Source organism: Prunus persica, chromosome G8 (genome assembly GCF_000346465.2).
Source record: "Prunus persica cultivar Lovell chromosome G8, Prunus_persica_NCBIv2, whole genome shotgun sequence".
Classification (NCBI taxonomy): Eukaryota; Viridiplantae; Streptophyta; class Magnoliopsida; order Rosales; family Rosaceae; genus Prunus; species Prunus persica.
In genome coordinates, this window is record NC_034016.1 from 18,718,519 (window position 1) to 18,736,437 (window position 17,919).

Sequence of the window (17,919 nt, forward strand, 5' to 3'; positions counted from 1 at the left end):
TTCTCCCCCTCCCCCTTCCCTCCCCATAATCCCATCTCCCCCTCTCTTCTCCTTTTCAACCAGATTTATTTCTTCCTTAACTTTTCATCCTCTTTTTGGATATGGAATCTCCTTTGGGATACAACAACCATATCTATAAGAGCTTTCTCACTCATTTCCCGGATTGTATTTAGAGCTTTTGCTACGGTTCTTGCTCTTGTGCTTGCACCAATACTTTTCATTCTCTTGGTGTCGGTCTTCTGGTATATACCTTAGTGTTGTGATTGGTTGTTGTTTTCTCTTAGATGCATTGGCAGATTTGGGTGTGATGGAGAAGGTGACTTTAGGAGGAACGTTCCAGGGCTGATGTGTTTTCGATTTTTGGGGAATATCTATTTTTGGTGGAAATCGGTGGGTGTCTATATGCAGCAATGCTGACCTGTGTGGTGGTGGTGTACTCCCTCCTTTGGGCCCATTATGATGAGGTCTCCGTCCCCTTTGCGAAAGACGGTGGCTTTGTATTGTATTTTGGTTTGATTTTATGATGGGGAAGACTATTATACTAGACTGTACTGATTCTAGTTTAATCTTCTCTGTGTTTGTGGTAATTTGTTCCTTTAGCTGGCCTTTTTGGCCTTTGTATTCTCTGTTTGTTTCCTCCAATTTATGAGTTTTGAATGAACATGATTGATTCTGACAAAAAAAAAAAAAAAACTGTAGAATTCATAAAACAAACTCGTATTTGAAATAAAGCAAGTAGACAAGAATTCAATGGAAGAGAACTCCTTAGTCTGAAATAAAGATTTTAAATTGTAGAATTCATAAAAACAAACTTTTATTTGAAATCAAGCAAGTAGACAAGAATTCAATGGAAGAGAACTCCCTAGTCCGAAATAAAGAGTTTAAACTGTAGAATTCAAAAAACAAACTTGTATTTAAAATCAAGCAAGTAGACAAGAATTCAATGAAAGAGAACTCCCTTTATTTTGTAGAATTCATAAAACGATGGGACTCATTATATATATTTTGAAGTCCTCTCCTATTAAAAAGGTAAGATAAATCCTTAAACTCACATGCACGCCGATGCAGGGAGTCAATCCCAAGACCATTCCCAGGGAGGAGCAAAGCCCCAGTCACTCCATTGTGGTGCCCATCTGCTATGAAGTTGATGTATTGATCATCATTATACATAACCAATTGAATTCTCTAAAACCCAAACAGATCTTTGGGCCTGCAAGCTTGCAGGTTGTTCCTAGTTAGGCCCCAACAAACCCAAACGGCTTGGATTGGAAAAGTTGAGATCTGGGTTCATTGTTATGGGTGTGTAGGCTGCTGGCCCATTTGTACAAGTGACCCAAAATTGCCAAACCAAACAAATTGGCATTTAGGGTTAGTTTAGTTGTTTGTGTTTGTTTGTTTCCGTAGGTTGTCGTTTGTTGGGTGAAAGGTGTCAAATGTCGTGTCATGGGATCGTTTGATTTCTGTCTTTACTCAATGGAATTGGAAGATGAAAATCAGTCGTTTGTCGTTTGTCCTTTGGTTGTGTTCACTTATTTGACCAATCCCTGCCTGGTTTTATGAACTAGATGTGTTGCTTGTTTGACCAAATAATATGTGATAATTTGCACAATTCAAGCTAATTGAATCATTTGATTAACAATTTATCATTTTTTTTTTGGGGCAAAGATCGTGCTTGGATGTTTCATTGCACACGGATTTCCTTATGTATGCATTTAAAATTCAATTCCTTCTTTACACACGATTTACCTAAAAATGAGACGATTTATTATATTTATGTGAGATGAAATAGTAATATGAGAAAGTGAAAGGGAATATGAAAAAGGAAATGTAACTCACATTCTCAATCATAAATTACTATACATGTGAATATCTTTATTAGACAATGATTTAACTAAGTACCCATTTCGAAGTGTTTATAAAATATTTAAGATAACTAAAACTATTTAGGAAAACATTTAGTAGAAAAGTTAAAAAGTACTTTGAAAAAAATCACTTTGATATTTATCAACCGTTATTTTATAAAAAGCGCTTATAAATAGAATCGCTTTCTAAATAAGCATTTCCTAAAATAGCACCATAATTAGCGCGTAGGTAGAGCAAAATGTAGATATGAAAAGAAAGTGCGAAAAGAAAGTGCGAAAAGTCACATGGCCTGCCCACTCTCTCAACAAACAATCGAAGTAAGAAAATCAATGAAAAATGCTAAGAGGCTCTTTTAGGCGAGTCTCTTACTAAATTTAGCGCAAAAAAGGCCCTCTCTTTCAGCGTCACACAGAAACAGAGTCATTTAGTCGTTACACACAGAACAGAGATCTGAGAAGACGAAGAAGAAGAAGAGGAAGACGAAGCAGAAGAAGAAACACATATATATAATTAATTTGTTAATGTCTCGAGCTCAAAACCATGAGTTTCAAGAATGGTGGAACAAGCAGAGACAGAGCAACCACGACCTCCTCCTCTCCGACGAATCAGGCCACTTGCTCGCCATCGATATCCACAGCCCCGGGCCCGATCGGACGGTAGGGAAAGACCGCTCACGAAGCGCCCGCCAGCTGTCCTGGGTCTACCTCCTCAAGTTTCAGCAAATCGCCGCCTCCCTCTCCTCCGTGACCAGCTCCTTCCTCGTCCTCCTCCGCACCGCGAATCGCCGAGTCACCTCGCCCGATTCCCCTGCCGATTCGTCCTCGTCGCGCCTCTACCGCGTCATCAAGGCTTTTCTGATCGTCGTGCTCCTGCTGCTCTGCTTCGAGCTCGTGGCTTACTTCAAGGGGTGGCATTTCAGTCCGCCATCGGTGAGATCAGCCGAGCTCGTGGAGCTTCTCTACGCCAATTGGCTCCACATTCGGGTCAATTACTTGGCGCCGCCATTGCAGAGCTTCGCCAATCTCTGCATCGTGCTCTTTCTGATTCAGTCTGTTGATCGCATTGCTTTGGTGTTCGGATGCTTCTGGATCAAGTTTCGGAGAGTCAAGCCCAAGGCGGTCATGGAGTACCCAACGACGTCGTCGTCGAATCAGGACGAGGAGGGGAACAGTACTGAGGATGTGAATGTGGAGGATTATCCCATGGTGTTGTTGCAGATCCCTATGTGCAACGAGAGGGAGGTAAGATGATGTAGGTTTCTAATCCCCAACGACACCGTTTATATTTCCTTTAATGCGTTTTTTTGTTTATGTTTTAGTTACCAGTTAATATCAAGCTTCAATTTTTATTGTTTTTCATAAAATGATAAGAGTGATACATGAGCCTTGTATGGCATTTTATACGTTTCGATTAGTTACAAACATAAGTTGGAAGTTAGAACCGGGCATTGTTAAATTTGATTGCTTTTGATATAATGCTACAATGTTGGTCTTGATAGATTACTAGTGTTTCTGTTATGCCTTCTAGCTACCCTTTGTCTCTCATTTAGTATTGAAATGTGCTTCTGTTGGGTGACAAACAGGTGTACCATCAGTCGATTGCCGCGGTTTGTATTCAGGACTGGCCGAAGGAGAGAATGCTTGTGCAGGTTTTGGATGATTCCGATGATATAGAGGTTCAACAGCTTATCAAGGCGGAAGTAAGCAAGTGGCAACAACGGGGTGTCCCCATATTGTACAGACATCGGCTTATGCGCACAGGGTATAAGGCAGGGAATCTGAAATCTGCTATGAGCTGCGATTATGTTAAGAATTATGAGTTTGTGGCCATCTTTGATGCAGATTTTCAGCCGGGACCTGAGTTCTTGAAGAAAACCATTCCTTATTTCAAGGTAATTTTTTACTCTGTATTAGAACACACTATTCTGATTAATCCGTTGGTGTTTTCGGAGTTTTGTACAAGTATACACTATAGAGAATGGTACCATTCATTTACACTCTCAGCTTATGTGCATGATTAAGTTCACAATACTTAAATCATCTAGGCTGCTTGCAACTTCACTTCTTAATTCACAAGTCCTTGTTTGCTGGATTGAAAGTGGGTTTTGTATTGTTTTCTTGAAGGGGAATGATGATCTAGGATTGGTCCAGACAAGGTGGTCTTTTGTAAACAAGGATGAGAACTTGCTTACCAGACTGCAGAATATAAACTTGTCCTTCCACTTTGAAGTTGAACAACAGGTCAATGGGGTGTTTATCAACTTCTTTGGGTTTAACGGTACAGCTGGTGTGTGGAGGATTAAGGCCCTTGAGGAATGTGGTGGTTGGTTGGAACGAACGACTGTCGAAGACATGGATGTTGCTGTTCGTGCTCATCTTTGTGGATGGAAGTTCATATATCTGAATGATGTCAAGGTGTGCATATTTTCCATTGTCAAAGTTTCGACTTTACATAGTTTAAAGCTTCCTTGTATGGTTTGCTGAACTTGCTGCTTTTGCAGTGCCTTTGTGAACTTCCAGAGTCCTATGGGGCATACAAGAAACAGCAACATCGCTGGCATTCTGGTCCAATGCAGTTATTCCGTGTGTGTTTCTTTGACATACTCCGTTCAAAGGTATAGAAGTTCCTTTATATTCAATAATTTTTAGAAGAATATTATTCATTATTTTAATAGTGGGATATCTAAGTCACAAATTGTGTAAAAAGACTTGATTATCTGTAAAATTAAGAAAGGGATTGAGGTGCATTGCCTTTTGTTATGAGAAAGATAGGCTCTTGTGGTCATCTAAATCTCAAGTCAGAAAAAATTTGACTTTGGTACAAATTCTTTTACCAATATAAGTACACATGAACATAACCTTTATTGTTTTCTCATTCCAGGTGAGTTTGACCAAGAAAGCAAATTTGATATTTCTCTTCTTCCTCCTTCGGAAGCTTATTCTGCCGTTTTATTCGTTCACTCTCTTTTGCATCATTCTTCCCTTGACCATGTTCCTACCAGAAGCTCAGCTACCAGCATGGGTTGTTTGTTATGTCCCTGGAATTATGTCTGTCTTGAATATTCTTCCTGCACCACGCTCATTCCCATTTATCGTCCCCTACCTTCTTTTCGAGAATACCATGTCAGTGACCAAATTTAATGCCATGATATCAGGATTGTTTCAGTTTGGAACTTCTTATGAGTGGATAGTTACAAAGAAACTGGGAAGGTCATCAGAGACAGATTTAGTTGCTTTTGAAAGGGAGTCTGAGCCGCTAGTGCAAACTACTGGTCTTCAAAGGTCAGCCTCAGAATCAGGCCTTGATGAGCTGACCAAACTAGAGACTTCTAAGAAAACTGGGAAGAGGAGAAGAAATCGATTATATAGGAAGGAACTTGTAATTGCCTTTGTATTGTTGGCTGCTTCAGCAAGAAGCTTGCTGTCTGCCCAAGGAATTCACTTCTACTTCCTACTATTTCAAGGGATCACCTTTCTAGTTGTTGGCCTTGATTTGATAGGAGAGCAGGTGAGCTGACCTCCTCCGAGTAATGCTTTCAAGTGGTGTTGAGTGCTTTCCCGGAATGTACCATGGGGCGGGTACTTTGATCAGAGCTTTGAAATCCATATCGGCACGCTGATGACAGAGCTGTAACCGTCAGTTCCCTGCTATTTCCGATAGTCGACTCCCCTGATAGAAGCAATTTCGTTTTGCTCGGCACGAATCTGTCGACGGACTCTCAATCCAAAACTGTATGTATCATTGTTGGTGCCAAGCCACAGTTCTTGAAGTTTGTCTCATTGTTTTAGATATGGGAAAGGGGCCCTAAAGACTGGTTTGTAGGAATGGATCCAATTTTCCAGCCCAATCTGTTTGTCTGGTATAAAATACCAATGTACAATTGGTTGCCTGTGCCAAAGGCTGGCGTCGTTAGATCATCACATTTGTTATTCTTTATTTTTGCTATTAACAAATTGTGTATGAGAAATTATATTTGATTTGATCAGCTTGAAATTTTGTTGAGAGGACTTTTTCCTTGTTCTTCAAGAAAAGCTATTGTATATGGTTCTTTTATATGTAATTTGAAGCCTGGTCTTTTCAGCTTAGACAAACCTCAGGACCAGAAAGTACACAAACCCGAAACCTCAGCGGTTCCAACAGCTTGCCAATGCTTGTCCAAATTCCACGGTTTTTGGCATTGTAAGCATTTCAAACTCTGATAAACTCAAATTAAAGAAATCAAAAGCATTGATGGTTAAAGCAACATAACTAAGGTATATTGAAAAATATTTAACTTATAAAATTCAATGTCAACAATCCAGTTTTAGTAAATCATCCATTACAACTTCCTTGCGCCAAGACCAAGTAGTCCTACACAATTTAAAAAAACTAGGAATTTACTCCTTAATGACACAATTAGAAGCTGCGAGCCGATTATGTGATGCAGTCCCCTTACGCCTTGCTGTCTACGCTCATGGGTTCAGCATCTTTAGCTGCTGTTTTCTGTAAAGCCAAAATCAAAACCAGTCTATTAAACCCAGAAATCATGAAATCACCACCAGCAACTGCAACCAAACGACAATTGTTTGAATCATAAATTGAAAACAATGTCCGACTAGAAGAATACTACTTACATTGGAATCCGGCGAGTCCGACTTGGTCAATTTGGCAAACATGTTGCCGTAAAACTTGGCCTCCTTTTTATTGAATTCTTTCATCTTCTCCTTCAAAGTCTTGTACTCCAACTTCACATCCCTGTTTCAACGTAGAAAGAAGTGTGAACATTTCAACTTCTCCATCAAACAAAATACTGTAAGAGAGAATCCAGACACTTGAGAAGGGCAAAACCTGTTGTTGGGGTCTATTTCAAGAGCCTTCTTGATGTCAAGCTCAGCCAGATCCAAATCCGCCAGCTGAATATATGCCTGAGCCCTTCTGTACAGGGCCTTCACATTTCTACCCTCGATTTCCAACACCTGTGCACAAAATAGTCGGTTCGTAACTGTAAAAGTCAACCACAGAAAGGGAATTTCCAAGCATTTCTAAGTTCTAAATTGCGGACCTTGGAACACAACTTTTCAGCCTGTTTATAATCTTTCAGCTTCAGCTTGCAAGCTGCATTGTTAAGATTGCAAGCAACCTTCAACACCTTAGACTGTTTTTTGTCCTCTTCACTAAAGGAAGTATCATAATCAATGTACTTGACAGCCTGCACAGAAAAAGCTCCAGTGAGCATAACAGCTCAAGTCCAATCATCTGGTTCATGAGTCAACATTTGTCATCCTACCTTTTCATATCTCTTGGAAGCTCTTGCATATTTACCCGCCTTAAACAGTGCATTCCCTTCTTCCTTCTTCTTGCCAGCAGCTTCAATCTTTTCTTCGGTATTCATGTCCCATGATTCCTTATCCTGAGGTGCGAAAAGAATAATACAAAAATTATTTGAGAAAAACACACAATCTCAATAATTTGATGCCAATGGATGCATGTTGCACAACATAATCTGAGCGGTATTATTGACCCACCTTTTCAAAAGATACGAGCTCAACCTCATAGTAGACTGTCGAATTAGGAGGTACCACAGCCAACTCCTGTGGGGACTCTGAAGAACCAAATGCATACTCTGGTGCAAGGGTCAGGAGTGCTACCTCACCCTTCTTCATTGTCAGGACAGCTCTATCAAGCCCATCAATCACTTCCTCTGTCCAATACAATCATTGACTCAGTACCACTATAGGCAAAAAGAACAAAACAAAAGGTAAAAAAGAAGCACTTCGCATTATTATTACCCTCATCTGTCTTAAACTCGAACAGCTCTTCTCCTTCAGCATGACCTTTCTTCAAAAATTCCGTACCATCTTGCAGCTTCCCAATCAATTTCACTGCCAGCAACAAAATCAGAGAACTATTTAAAAACTTTTTAACCTGGTATAGATTGTAAAATACTCATCCGAAATCAATGGGCTAACACCTACATTTAACAACAGCCCCTTCATTTGGACGTTCAAATCCCTCCCCTTCTTTCAGGATCTTCTTAATAACCTTCTTGTCATCTGTCACTTCTGAGACAGTTTTCCATGATACCAACTCTAAAGTGATGTGAAGAGTGGCATTTGGAGGAACGGCACCCACATAACCAGATGCAGGCTTACCCTTATCCCCAAATCCATCTGGAACCAAGACGCAGGCAAATATTAGATCATAACATAATGGTCATTTTTATATTTCATATAATATCAGGCTGATGGCTCAAGGCAACTCACATTGTGGTTTCACCGTTAATAATACCTTCTCCCCTTTCTTCATTGTTTTAACAGCCTTTGATAGCGCAGGACAGAAGTAACCTATTTACAAGATTATGAGAACATTAAAAAACCAAATTCTCAACCCAAAAAAATAGAACTGAATTCATATATATATGACAAGAAAATGATACCATCTTTGACAGTGAATTCCACTCTGTCAGATTTTTCAACAACTTTTCCATCATCAAGCCGAGCCTCAAAGTTAACTGCATAAAGAACAGGAGCGGAAGGCAGTTAATAGACAACGATCATAGATAGCACACAAGCCAATAGAAACAGTATTAAAGAGAAACTTACCTATAACTTCGTCAAGGTCTTTTGGGTTCTCCCATTTTTCTCCCTCTTTCAAGATCTTCTTAATTATTCCACCATCCTTGGATATGTCATTGACACTGGTCCAAGATAGCAATTCAACATCGAACTGCAATGTGGCTTTGGGAGGGATAGTTGGTGGGGATCCAGTCTCTCCATAAGCCAGCTCAGGAGGGATGGTGAAAAGGGCATCCTCACCTTTCTTCATCGTTCTAATACCTTCATCCCATCCCTTAATCACTTGTCCTGCACCACAACATCAGAAAACTCATGCCGTGAGAGAGAGCTCACCCTGAAAGGAGATCAAACTCCTAAGCATTTCCCAGGAGCTTTTGGATTATGACATAAGATTACAAAACAATAAGAACCACGACAACAAAATCTTAAGAGGGCCCATAATATTGCATATCAATACAGCTATTTAAAACTCAACTTCATCTCTTTAACTTGACAAAAAGATGCCTCTACTTGTCAATTCTTCTTCCAAAGGTGAAGAATTCATTGCACAAAAGATTTTAAAGTACAAATGCGATGCATGTTTTCACTGCCAGTTTAAGCTTGCTTCTTGATAACATTCCAGTAGTCCCAATGAAGTAAAATACCACTCTTTCGTCGTCAAATTATCACTTAAAGACTTTAAACCAATCATTCCCAAACTTCCCACCCACTTCCTAATGAAAAACACTCGTGCTCTGAAAACTTCTTCATTGCACGCATGCATTTGTGCAAAACTAATTTAACAAGGCATTATTTCCATCTAAATCATCCATCAGCTTAATCAAGCTACTAAATCTCATTAGATTGAAACTGAAAAATGACCAAAAAGCTCTCACCTTGTCCAAGAGTGAACTTGAATGGAGTCCCCCTGTCACGGCTCGAATCGAACTGAGTCCCGTCAAGCAATGTCCCAGTATAGTGAACTAAAACCATAAACATCGCAATCAATCTCAATCCATAAACAACACAAACACTTCGAAATAACCAAAAAAAAAAAAAAACAATTGCAGAAAACAATAGTTCAAAAAAAATTGCACCTTCAACCTCGTCGCCATTTTTTGGGGTGTCCCAACCTTCACCTTCCTTGAGGAGCTTCTTCTTCAAGCCCTGCTTGCCGATCTCCTTCTCCTCACCGACCTTGAGAACGGGACCCTCGTCGGGTAGATCAAAGTCCCCGTTCATCTCCTCCGGCACTGGCATGTCAAAGTCCTCATCCATTTTCTCGCGAGCGTGAGATGAGAGCCGAAGATTCTAGACTGAGATTTTGAGCTTCAGGAAAATTAGGAAAGTGTGAGTCTCTGTGTGTGTGTGTGTGTGTGTGTGTGAAAGTCGAGGCTTTTTTATGGGTGTGATTATGAGTTCTAGAGGCTTCTGCGAGGGTTTAGGTTGCACAGAGGCTCCTAATCTGATTCGGTAGTTCTTCGATCGTGCTCCGGGTATAATCCAACGGCTCAGATTATACTGATGACAGATACGACGTCGTGTGCTTTCCATTTATAGCATCCACAGCACGGTTCGAAGTACTACATGTCGTTTTCTTTTGTGACGTTAGCGTTCACTTTTTCACTGTCTTTAATATGCAGTGTCTTCTTCTAGCAGAAGGCAGAAGACAGAAGCAACAGAAAGCAGTGAGTTTGCTTTATTTAGAAGAAAGCCTCCCAAAATGGGCAAAAGGACTTTTGGCATAAAGGCCCCCAAATTTACATCTTTCTTTTGAGCAAACTTCCAAGTAATTTTGAAATGATAATGCCCCCAAAAGTCCACATCTTTCTTTCGTTTTGTTTTTGGTTTCTGATAAAATGATTTGACATATTTGGCTGCGAATTTTAATCGCGTAATTAGACAAAGCCACGATCACTATGTTTGAGATTAACAATCTCAAAATGTCAAATTATGGTAAGAAAACATATTTCCTCTTAAGTTCAAAAGTACATTGAAAAAAATGTAGTGTAGTCTGCTAAATAAAGCAAAATAAAGTTTTGGCTCACCAAGCCACTGGTTACAAGTAATTTCTTGAACACAACTAAGAAATGAAAAACCAAGGAGCAGCCCGAGTCAGAAATCGTTCCCCAACTACAGCTCGTCATCATTAGGTTTCGATCCTCTTCCCAAAATTTCAACGAGCTCCGTGTCAAATATCAGTGTTGCGCCTCCTGTAACGTTCAAGGAACAATCATTTGAGATTCTGAACTATATTTTATCTATAAGCATCATTATCTGTAAAGACAATTATGTAGATCTTGCCATCCTGAGTTTTCATATGCATTCACTCTAATCGTTTCATTGCTTTTACACATATATGGTTCACACTAAATAGAGACACAGGCAGAAGAGAATTGAGTACAGTGATGTAGAAGAGAATTGGTTCACACTAACCTGGGATGGTTGGTGGAGAACCCTGCTCTCCATAGCCAAGCTTTGCCGGAATTTTCAACTTCCTCTTCTCACCTACGCACATTCCCAGAATTCCTTGGTCCCATCCTGTAAGAAAAATTTTGTTCAGGTAAACCAACAGTAAGAGTAGAGTACAGTGAACTTGCACTGTGTAAGCTACATGTAATATTCAAGTAAATTGCTACCCATGGCATCACATCCAGGATGCAGCATACCCATCATGCTTGATGTTTGCCATGATCACATGGAAGCTGACACAATAGATAAAAGCAGAAACTCTCTCTGCATCACATCCAGGATGCAGCATACCCATCATGCTTGATGTTTGCCATAATCACATGGAAGTTGACACAATTGATAAAAGCAGAAACTCTCTCTCTCTCTCTCTCTCATCAAGGACAATCTAGAAACATTCTTACATATTCCCAGCATTAATTAAAAATTGAATAAAATACAAGCTACACAACGTGAACATAAAGTACAATCAGTGCAGTTTAAAAAACAGTCATAGAAAACCCATCGTTAATTACAAATTAGGGGAAGCAGCTTTAAAGAGTATTGACAAGCTGAAAACCCAGTAAACTCTTATGGCCAGTAGAAACGACTATTAAATGTGAATCAATATACTTATACTAAAAAAAAGGATTATCTGAAACTGATTACTAATAAAGCATTATCAAATGCTTCCTATATGAACCATTGTCAAAAGTACGGGTTTGCCTCTGCTCTGCATTCCATCTATTTGGTATTTGTAATAAGAAAGTTTCGCAAGAATATGTAATTGAGTTAAATAGTACACCACACACCTTTAATAACTTGACCAGTCCCAAGCTCAAAAAAGATTGGATCGCCCCTTTCAAAACTAGAATCAAAGACAGTTCCATCAGTGAGTTTCCCCTGCAAAGGTCAAGGAAGAAAAACTAGTCAATCAATCTTCACTATAGGATGAGAGATTGGCTCATTCATCTAATGTATAGTGAGCCAACGAGAATAATGCGGGTAGAATTTAGATATTGAATACATTAAACCACTACCAAAATAGATACTGAAAACGTAAAGTTTAATGTCAAAGTGCACTATGTCACATCCAATCTGCCAGAACATGGGACATGCTGAATATTTTCAAGAGGTCTTGACGAGGACTGTTACTAGTTCCTCCCAAATGACTAGCTCATATTGAAGAAGCCTTTGGGATTAATAAGCTGACCACAGCGGGGAATGGCAATTTGACTGACAATAAACATTGGGGGAAAAAAAAAACAAATTAAGGTCCAAAATGTACATATACATCAGTCTCATAAGAGCTTCAAGGATGTAACCAGATGCTATTAGGTTTCACTGAGTAGGCTCCATTGTAATCAAAACATACAAAAAGACATACAAGCCTGGGAGCAACAAATATTTAGGCAGCATAATCTAAATAAAACTAGACCCAAGGAATGATGAAAAACAATAGATTTGTTAGGATGCTTAATCAATGCTTCAAATTTCTTCGAAACTGGAAAGCACTCTCATTTCAAAAGTTCGTCAACCATACTACTAGATTTTCAGCTCAGGTAACAACGTGGTGATTTAAAAGTACATGAACTCAAGGCTTGAACTTGTCAAGAAAAACAAAAATTATGCTACGATTGGTAATCAAATTTTATTTATGACATGGTTATCTGAATCCGAGTACAATTAACTTCAGTATTTAACGCATATATCTACTAACATACACTATTTAAAAGCATATGTTTCAGAAATTCTGCTCACCCGATAGTGTACCCTGACTTTATCACCTTTGCGTGCTTGAAGTTCACAAGATTCTGGCTTATACTGCAACATAAAGGTAAATTATCAATAAAGAGGAATTGAGGATAGTTCCATATAACTCTAGCAAACCCCTCTTTGTTTAAACGATCCATACACAAGAAACAACAACAATGTCAACAGATGCGAAGGAGTCAGCCAAATTAAAACCACTTCAAGCAGTATCACAGGACACCCCAAGCCTTCTAAAACTATCCAAAACTAAGCTAATCAATGAAAATAACTGAAGTGATAAATACCCAAAAGTCCTAAACAATTATAATATCCAAAAGATAATAACTTGCAATGACCCATTAAGTAAGAAACTTAAAACTCGACCAAGCAGCTGATCCACACACATATATAACTACAAATCAACCAACTCCAGCAGCTACCTTTTAACATATTTATAAATTTGTTCACAATTTCACAATCAAAACAGCGTTTTGGATCGCAACTTCGACTAGTAAAGAGATAGATGAACAAAATGAAAAGCGCAATTCACCTTAACACCAATCTGCAACTCCTTGACTTCCTTCACCTTGTCGGCCCAAACTGGATTTTGAAAAAGAAAAAAGAACAAGAAGTCAGCAATGAAATTGAAATATTATGAACACACATGAAATCAGGAATTAACGATGTTTCCATGAATGATGACGAGACCTACCAAATAAGGAGAGAGACAAGAAGAAGAGAACGGCGACGGCCTTCATTGCAGCAACGGAACCCATTTTTGCGATCTCTCCAGTCTCAGTGTCTCGAGTGTTTTTGGTGGGTCTCGCTTTTATTGGCTCTCAAATCCTGCTTCTATTGGTCATGAACACGTCGATGTAATTCTCTTGCCTTACGTGGCAGTCAATGAATGCACATCTATTTTTGGTCTACAACACTGCAATTGCGCAAATGTTGTAATAATTTGTTTTTTCTTTTTCCAATTACATATAGACCCTCTTTGTGTAATTTAATAAATTTAGTCCGAACATTTTTATAGAAAGATTTTAACGAGATCACACATTATCGGGATCCAGTTTTATGTTTAATTGTATTATGACAATGTCATTTCAATGAAATGTTTCTTTCTGATAATAAATAAATAAAATTAATTCAAATATTTATAGATTTAATAAACAACGGTCATAACATTTGTTCAATTTAATTAAAATAGTTCATATCACTTCGAACCATCAAGCGTGAGTCGTGACTATGTTAAAAAAAAATTGAATATACACATACATTTATCATTAGGGACATCACATATTTGGATTTCCTAAAAGTCACGTATGCCTCTCATTTCATTATTTGTTGATGTTTGATATAACAAATGCTCTCTCAAGATACTATATGAATATTTCAGTTGCCTCCCATCCTTCTTCAAGATTATTAAGCCAATTAAAGTTAGATAATTGGACAAATCCTCCCCTTTTAGGTAAAATTTAAACCCCCACCCTTGTCTTTGAAATGCCGTTTAGCTATAACGAAGGAACAAAAACTCTTTGGAATCTCCAATTTTAATAGGAGATTGGCGTAGTCTATAAATCCAATGATGCTTCATTTTCCTTGTGATTTAGCACAACCACCAACCAGTTCTTCTCCTTGCCTATATTTTGCACTTGTCTTTAAATCAATCATGTGTTTTCATTTCAATTAAACTCGTGTTCTTGAATATTCGGAGGCAAGGGCATCTCTTAGCCAAGGGCAAGATCTGTGGCTGATTACACATTCTTTTGTTAACTCAGTCAAACAAAAAAAAACTTACAAACAGCCTCTTCAGGGAATAAAAAACTGATCAACAAAACTTCAAGCCATGCAAGGTTCTACAACCAACTTCTTATAACATCCCAAATCTCAGTTAGCATGACCATATTAGATTGACAAGTATAATGACTACCTGAATAAATGGCATCCTCGAGGTTCGATTTCCAAGTATCAATCTGAAGACGGGCAAGATAGGCAAAACAATGGATGACTGTATGATCACTTCATCTCAAAAAGAGTTTCACTTTAGTTCCCACTCCATCCAACAACATTATAAACAAAGTAAGTCTCCTTGAAATTTTGAATTGTTTACCTTGCACCGCAATCAAAAAAAGGAAACTCTACTCTCCTGGATTCTAATGTATACTGAAAGTGCAGAAACTAACCTCCATAACATTCTGAGCAATCCCAACTCATCCTTGAATATTGATTCAAGAGAGCCGCCAAAACGCATAGCAGAACATAAATGCTAATACATCTTCAGCCATTGTCATATTATTACATCCAACGCGCATCTCTCATATGATATTTGAAGATTTCAAATCTCATATATGAATCCAACCAAGGATAGGGTATATACGATTTGAACTGAACTCAGAGGACCAGTATTGAATTACTCCCCATTTACAAAATGCAATGCATTTAACAAAGTCTTGTAAGTTTTTTCACCCATCTTACTATCCCCTTTCCTGAAATCCTCTAGTAGATCAAACGCCTCGGAACCCTTCCCATCCCGGCACAATCCTTCCAATAACGTTTTATAAGTTAACAAATCAGGAGACATGGAATTACTCAACATATCAAGCACAACCTCACTCGCATCATCATATCTCCGTTCCATAGCGAGACTGCAAATCACAATCATATATGTACTACTGGTAGGCACCAATCCTTTTCCTCTCATCTCCTTATAAAACCCTAAACCCTGACCTACCCTCCCCTTCTCACACAACCCTTTAGCAATGTAACCATAAGTATACGCATTCGGCTCGCACCCATACAATCCCATTTCGCGAAAAACCTGCATTGCATCTTCAACTTCCAAACACTTTGAATAAGCCTTTATGATCATATTCAACACAAAAGTATCAGGAATCACTCCACACGCCTTCATTTGCTTCGATAAAGACCGCACCGCACGCAGGTACACAAAGCACACATGCATATTATTAAACCTCCTAAGCAATGAGTTCAATAGCAGAGCATAAGTTTCAAGATTGGGTTTACAATCCTCAGAGTTCAACATTTTCTTATAAATATCAAACGCACGATTGAAAAGCATCTTTCTTCCGCAGCAAAATCGAATCATGGAATTATAAAGAGGCACGCTAATTTCACAAGCTCCGGCGATTACCTCTTCCACTAGGGTTTCGGCCTGCCGGAACCTCTTGCCGTCGATTAGGATTTTGACCATGGTGAGGTAGGTAGCCTGGTTGTGCTTGTAGTTGCGCTGCTGGGCAGTCCACCGGAAAATGTCGAGGGCGAGATCCGGGTCCGATTGGGCTTGCAGGGCCTCCTTGACTTCGAGTGGCCCGAACCCGGGTTTGAGCTTATGGACCCATGTCTCGAATTGCTTTTCTAGTGGGGTTCGGGTTCTGAGCGGGTTTGGAGGGTTAGGGTTTTCGGTGGATGAGGAGGACAGGAAGCGGTGGTAGAGTGACGGGTGGGTGAGCGGAAATGAGGGTTGGGGGACTACGTGGCGAGAGGAGAGAGCTGGGCGTGAATGAGAGAGAATATTCGGGGTTCTGAGAGTGGCGGTGAGAAGGCGACGTATGGTCACCGGCATCGTTGCAGAGCGAGGGAGAGTGTCTGGTAATGGCGGGATGCGTTTGGTGAGGTGGGAGGAGCTATTGGGTTTGGGTTAGACTAAGAATGGAATTGGGCTGGGCCAAAGTCCTTGGGCCTATGTTGAGTCAAATTGGATTGGATGGTTAGATGCAGTTGAACCCAACAAAAATATGGCACAAGTTATCACTTGGGGTAGAACCGGACGAGCCGGTTTATAACCCTAGATCCGAGAAGATTTGGCCCCTAGGTTGGAGCGGGTTACCGGTTGTACCCGGAAAATGTTTTAGCTCATAGCTTCATAGAGTCGTATTTTGCTTTTATAAAGTTCAGTTGGCTATGACAGTGAGTAGGTCCCTTTACACCCAATTTCGAGTCTATCTTCTCATGAATTAGAATAAGTTAGAGTAATTTAATATATTGATTGTTTAAAAAAAAAAATACAGTGACACTTTTTTTTTAATTTTTAATATAAGCGATAGTCTAAATTACAGGGAGGAACATTTTTCATACATACACACTACCAAAGTGCCATAATACCTAAAATAAAAGATAAAAATCGAGTCAACCACGGCCAGATAGATTGGATCAGACAACAATCTGGTCTATGCCCACCCCTAACGTGGAGTTAGTTCTTGACTTCTAGAGTGCTACATTTGTAATGCACAATTTTTTTTAATTTCTTTTAAATTTTTATATCTTGTACTAAAAGACGTTGTTATGACTGTACGAGTAACATGTTTTGCAGACAATTGTTGCGTCCCACTTTCCTCCTCACAGAAGTCCTCTATTTTGTTGCTTAGTTTGTTCTAAAATAATATATTTGATTAATTATATCTTGACCTGGAGGAACCCTCAAAATCAATAGTTTAATGTATAGAGGACATTGGTAGCCTAAACATGGACCAGGGGCCTTCCCTTGTTTTTGGGTTATAGGGAAAAGACAAATAGATAGATTAGAAAATGGTAGAAGAAGAAAGAGTATTTAAAATGGAACCTTGCAAAATTGAATAATGCTGCTGACAGTGTAAGTTTAGCAGCAGTTGTCTTTTACACTTTGAAAGTTATTTCAACCTCACCCATCGAGAATAAATGGTGCTGTGGTTTTACAGGCTTTAGCCATTTTTGTCCCTCAAAAACAGGTTTTGATGTCCTTCTGTGTCTCGCAAGCTACATCGCTATCTGCTACACAACAAGTAGGGGTGGGCACGGTTCAGTTTGGACCGGTTTTTGCCTCAAATTAGAACCGATCCAATACTATTCATTCGGTTTGGTTCGGTTCGGTTTTAATAAAAAAAAATTCAAAAACTGTCCGGTTCGATTTGAACCGGTTTCGGTCCGGTTCCGGTTCGGTTCGGTTTTGAACCGGATTATAAAAATTATTTTTTAAAATTACTTTTTAATACAATTCTCAACTGAAATATTATTTTTTTACTTGAAAATTAACAAATTATTCAATTTCATATAAAAAATAAATATTAAAGTGAGAAAATAGAGATATTTTGACATTGAACTTGGATAAATATTATGTTTTTTTTAGTGAAATTAAAAATATAGCATTAAATATAAATATATATATTGAAATTATATATTTTTTTAGTTTCACCGGTTCGGTTCGGCCCGGTTCGATTTTTGAAGACATGGAACCGGATCCGGAACCGGTCCAAACCGGTCCGGTTCGGTTTTTGACCGGTTTTTGACTTTTTGGTCAACTCGGTTTTTTTCCGGTTTGGTTCGG

General features: G+C 39.0%; 4 protein-coding genes across 4 annotated transcripts; 1 reads left to right on the plus strand and 3 right to left on the minus strand.

Annotated features, from left to right (window-relative positions):
• On the plus strand, nt 2,142-5,916 carry LOC18767695 (probable xyloglucan glycosyltransferase 6). The gene is made up of 5 exons (XM_007201137.2): nt 2,142-3,104; nt 3,446-3,754; nt 3,987-4,277; nt 4,364-4,477; nt 4,744-5,916. The coding sequence occupies exons 1-5, from the start codon at nt 2,385-2,387 to the stop codon at nt 5,377-5,379; spliced, it is 2,070 nt and encodes a 689-aa protein (XP_007201199.1). The 5' UTR covers nt 2,142-2,384; the 3' UTR covers nt 5,380-5,916.
• On the minus strand, nt 6,097-10,065 carry LOC18767711 (peptidyl-prolyl cis-trans isomerase FKBP62). Its single transcript, XM_007200237.2, has 13 exons — nt 9,494-10,065; nt 9,293-9,379; nt 8,445-8,705; nt 8,279-8,353; nt 8,106-8,186; nt 7,818-8,012; nt 7,632-7,724; nt 7,368-7,543; nt 7,130-7,252; nt 6,905-7,051; nt 6,691-6,818; nt 6,477-6,597; nt 6,097-6,345 (listed from the first exon to the last, which is right to left on the minus strand). The coding sequence occupies exons 1-13, from the start codon at nt 9,672-9,674 to the stop codon at nt 6,295-6,297; spliced, it is 1,719 nt and encodes a 572-aa protein (XP_007200299.1). The 5' UTR covers nt 9,675-10,065; the 3' UTR covers nt 6,097-6,294.
• On the minus strand, nt 10,298-13,482 carry LOC18768318 (peptidyl-prolyl cis-trans isomerase FKBP15-1). Its single transcript, XM_007200440.2, has 6 exons — nt 13,309-13,482; nt 13,147-13,196; nt 12,606-12,668; nt 11,657-11,747; nt 10,833-10,937; nt 10,298-10,609 (listed from the first exon to the last, which is right to left on the minus strand). Exons 1-6 carry the CDS (start codon nt 13,370-13,372, stop codon nt 10,530-10,532), a joined length of 453 nt encoding a protein of 150 aa, XP_007200502.1. The 5' UTR covers nt 13,373-13,482; the 3' UTR covers nt 10,298-10,529.
• Nucleotides 14,408-16,300, minus strand: LOC18768513 (pentatricopeptide repeat-containing protein At3g25210, mitochondrial). The gene has a single exon (XM_007199857.2). The coding sequence runs from the start codon at nt 16,180-16,182 to the stop codon at nt 15,010-15,012; it is 1,173 nt and encodes a 390-aa protein (XP_007199919.1). The 5' UTR covers nt 16,183-16,300; the 3' UTR covers nt 14,408-15,009.

Coding starts and splice junctions, on each gene's coding strand:
- LOC18768318 (XM_007200440.2), bottom strand. CDS start 13,372: ATGGGTTCCGTTGCTGCAATGAAGGCCGTCGCCGTTCTCTTCTTCTTG. Junction 12,669..13,146: donor AGTTGCAGATTGGTGTTAAG/GTGAATTGCGCT, acceptor TTTATGTTGCAG/TATAAGCCAGAATCTTGTGA. Junction 11,748..12,605: donor AAGTCAGGGTACACTATCGG/GTGAGCAGAATT, acceptor TGACCTTTGCAG/GGGAAACTCACTGATGGAAC.
- LOC18767695 (XM_007201137.2), top strand. CDS start 2,385: ATGTCTCGAGCTCAAAACCATGAGTTTCAAGAATGGTGGAACAAGCAG. Junction 3,755..3,986: donor AAACCATTCCTTATTTCAAG/GTAATTTTTTAC, acceptor GTTTTCTTGAAG/GGGAATGATGATCTAGGATT. Junction 4,278..4,363: donor TATATCTGAATGATGTCAAG/GTGTGCATATTT, acceptor CTGCTTTTGCAG/TGCCTTTGTGAACTTCCAGA.
- LOC18767711 (XM_007200237.2), bottom strand. CDS start 9,674: ATGGATGAGGACTTTGACATGCCAGTGCCGGAGGAGATGAACGGGGAC. Junction 7,544..7,631: donor CGAGTTTAAGACAGATGAGG/GTAATAATAATG, acceptor TGTATTGGACAG/AGGAAGTGATTGATGGGCTT. Junction 6,598..6,690: donor GAAATAGACCCCAACAACAG/GTTTTGCCCTTC, acceptor ACGTTGAAACAG/GGATGTGAAGTTGGAGTACA.
- LOC18768513 (XM_007199857.2), bottom strand. CDS start 16,182: ATGCCGGTGACCATACGTCGCCTTCTCACCGCCACTCTCAGAACCCCG.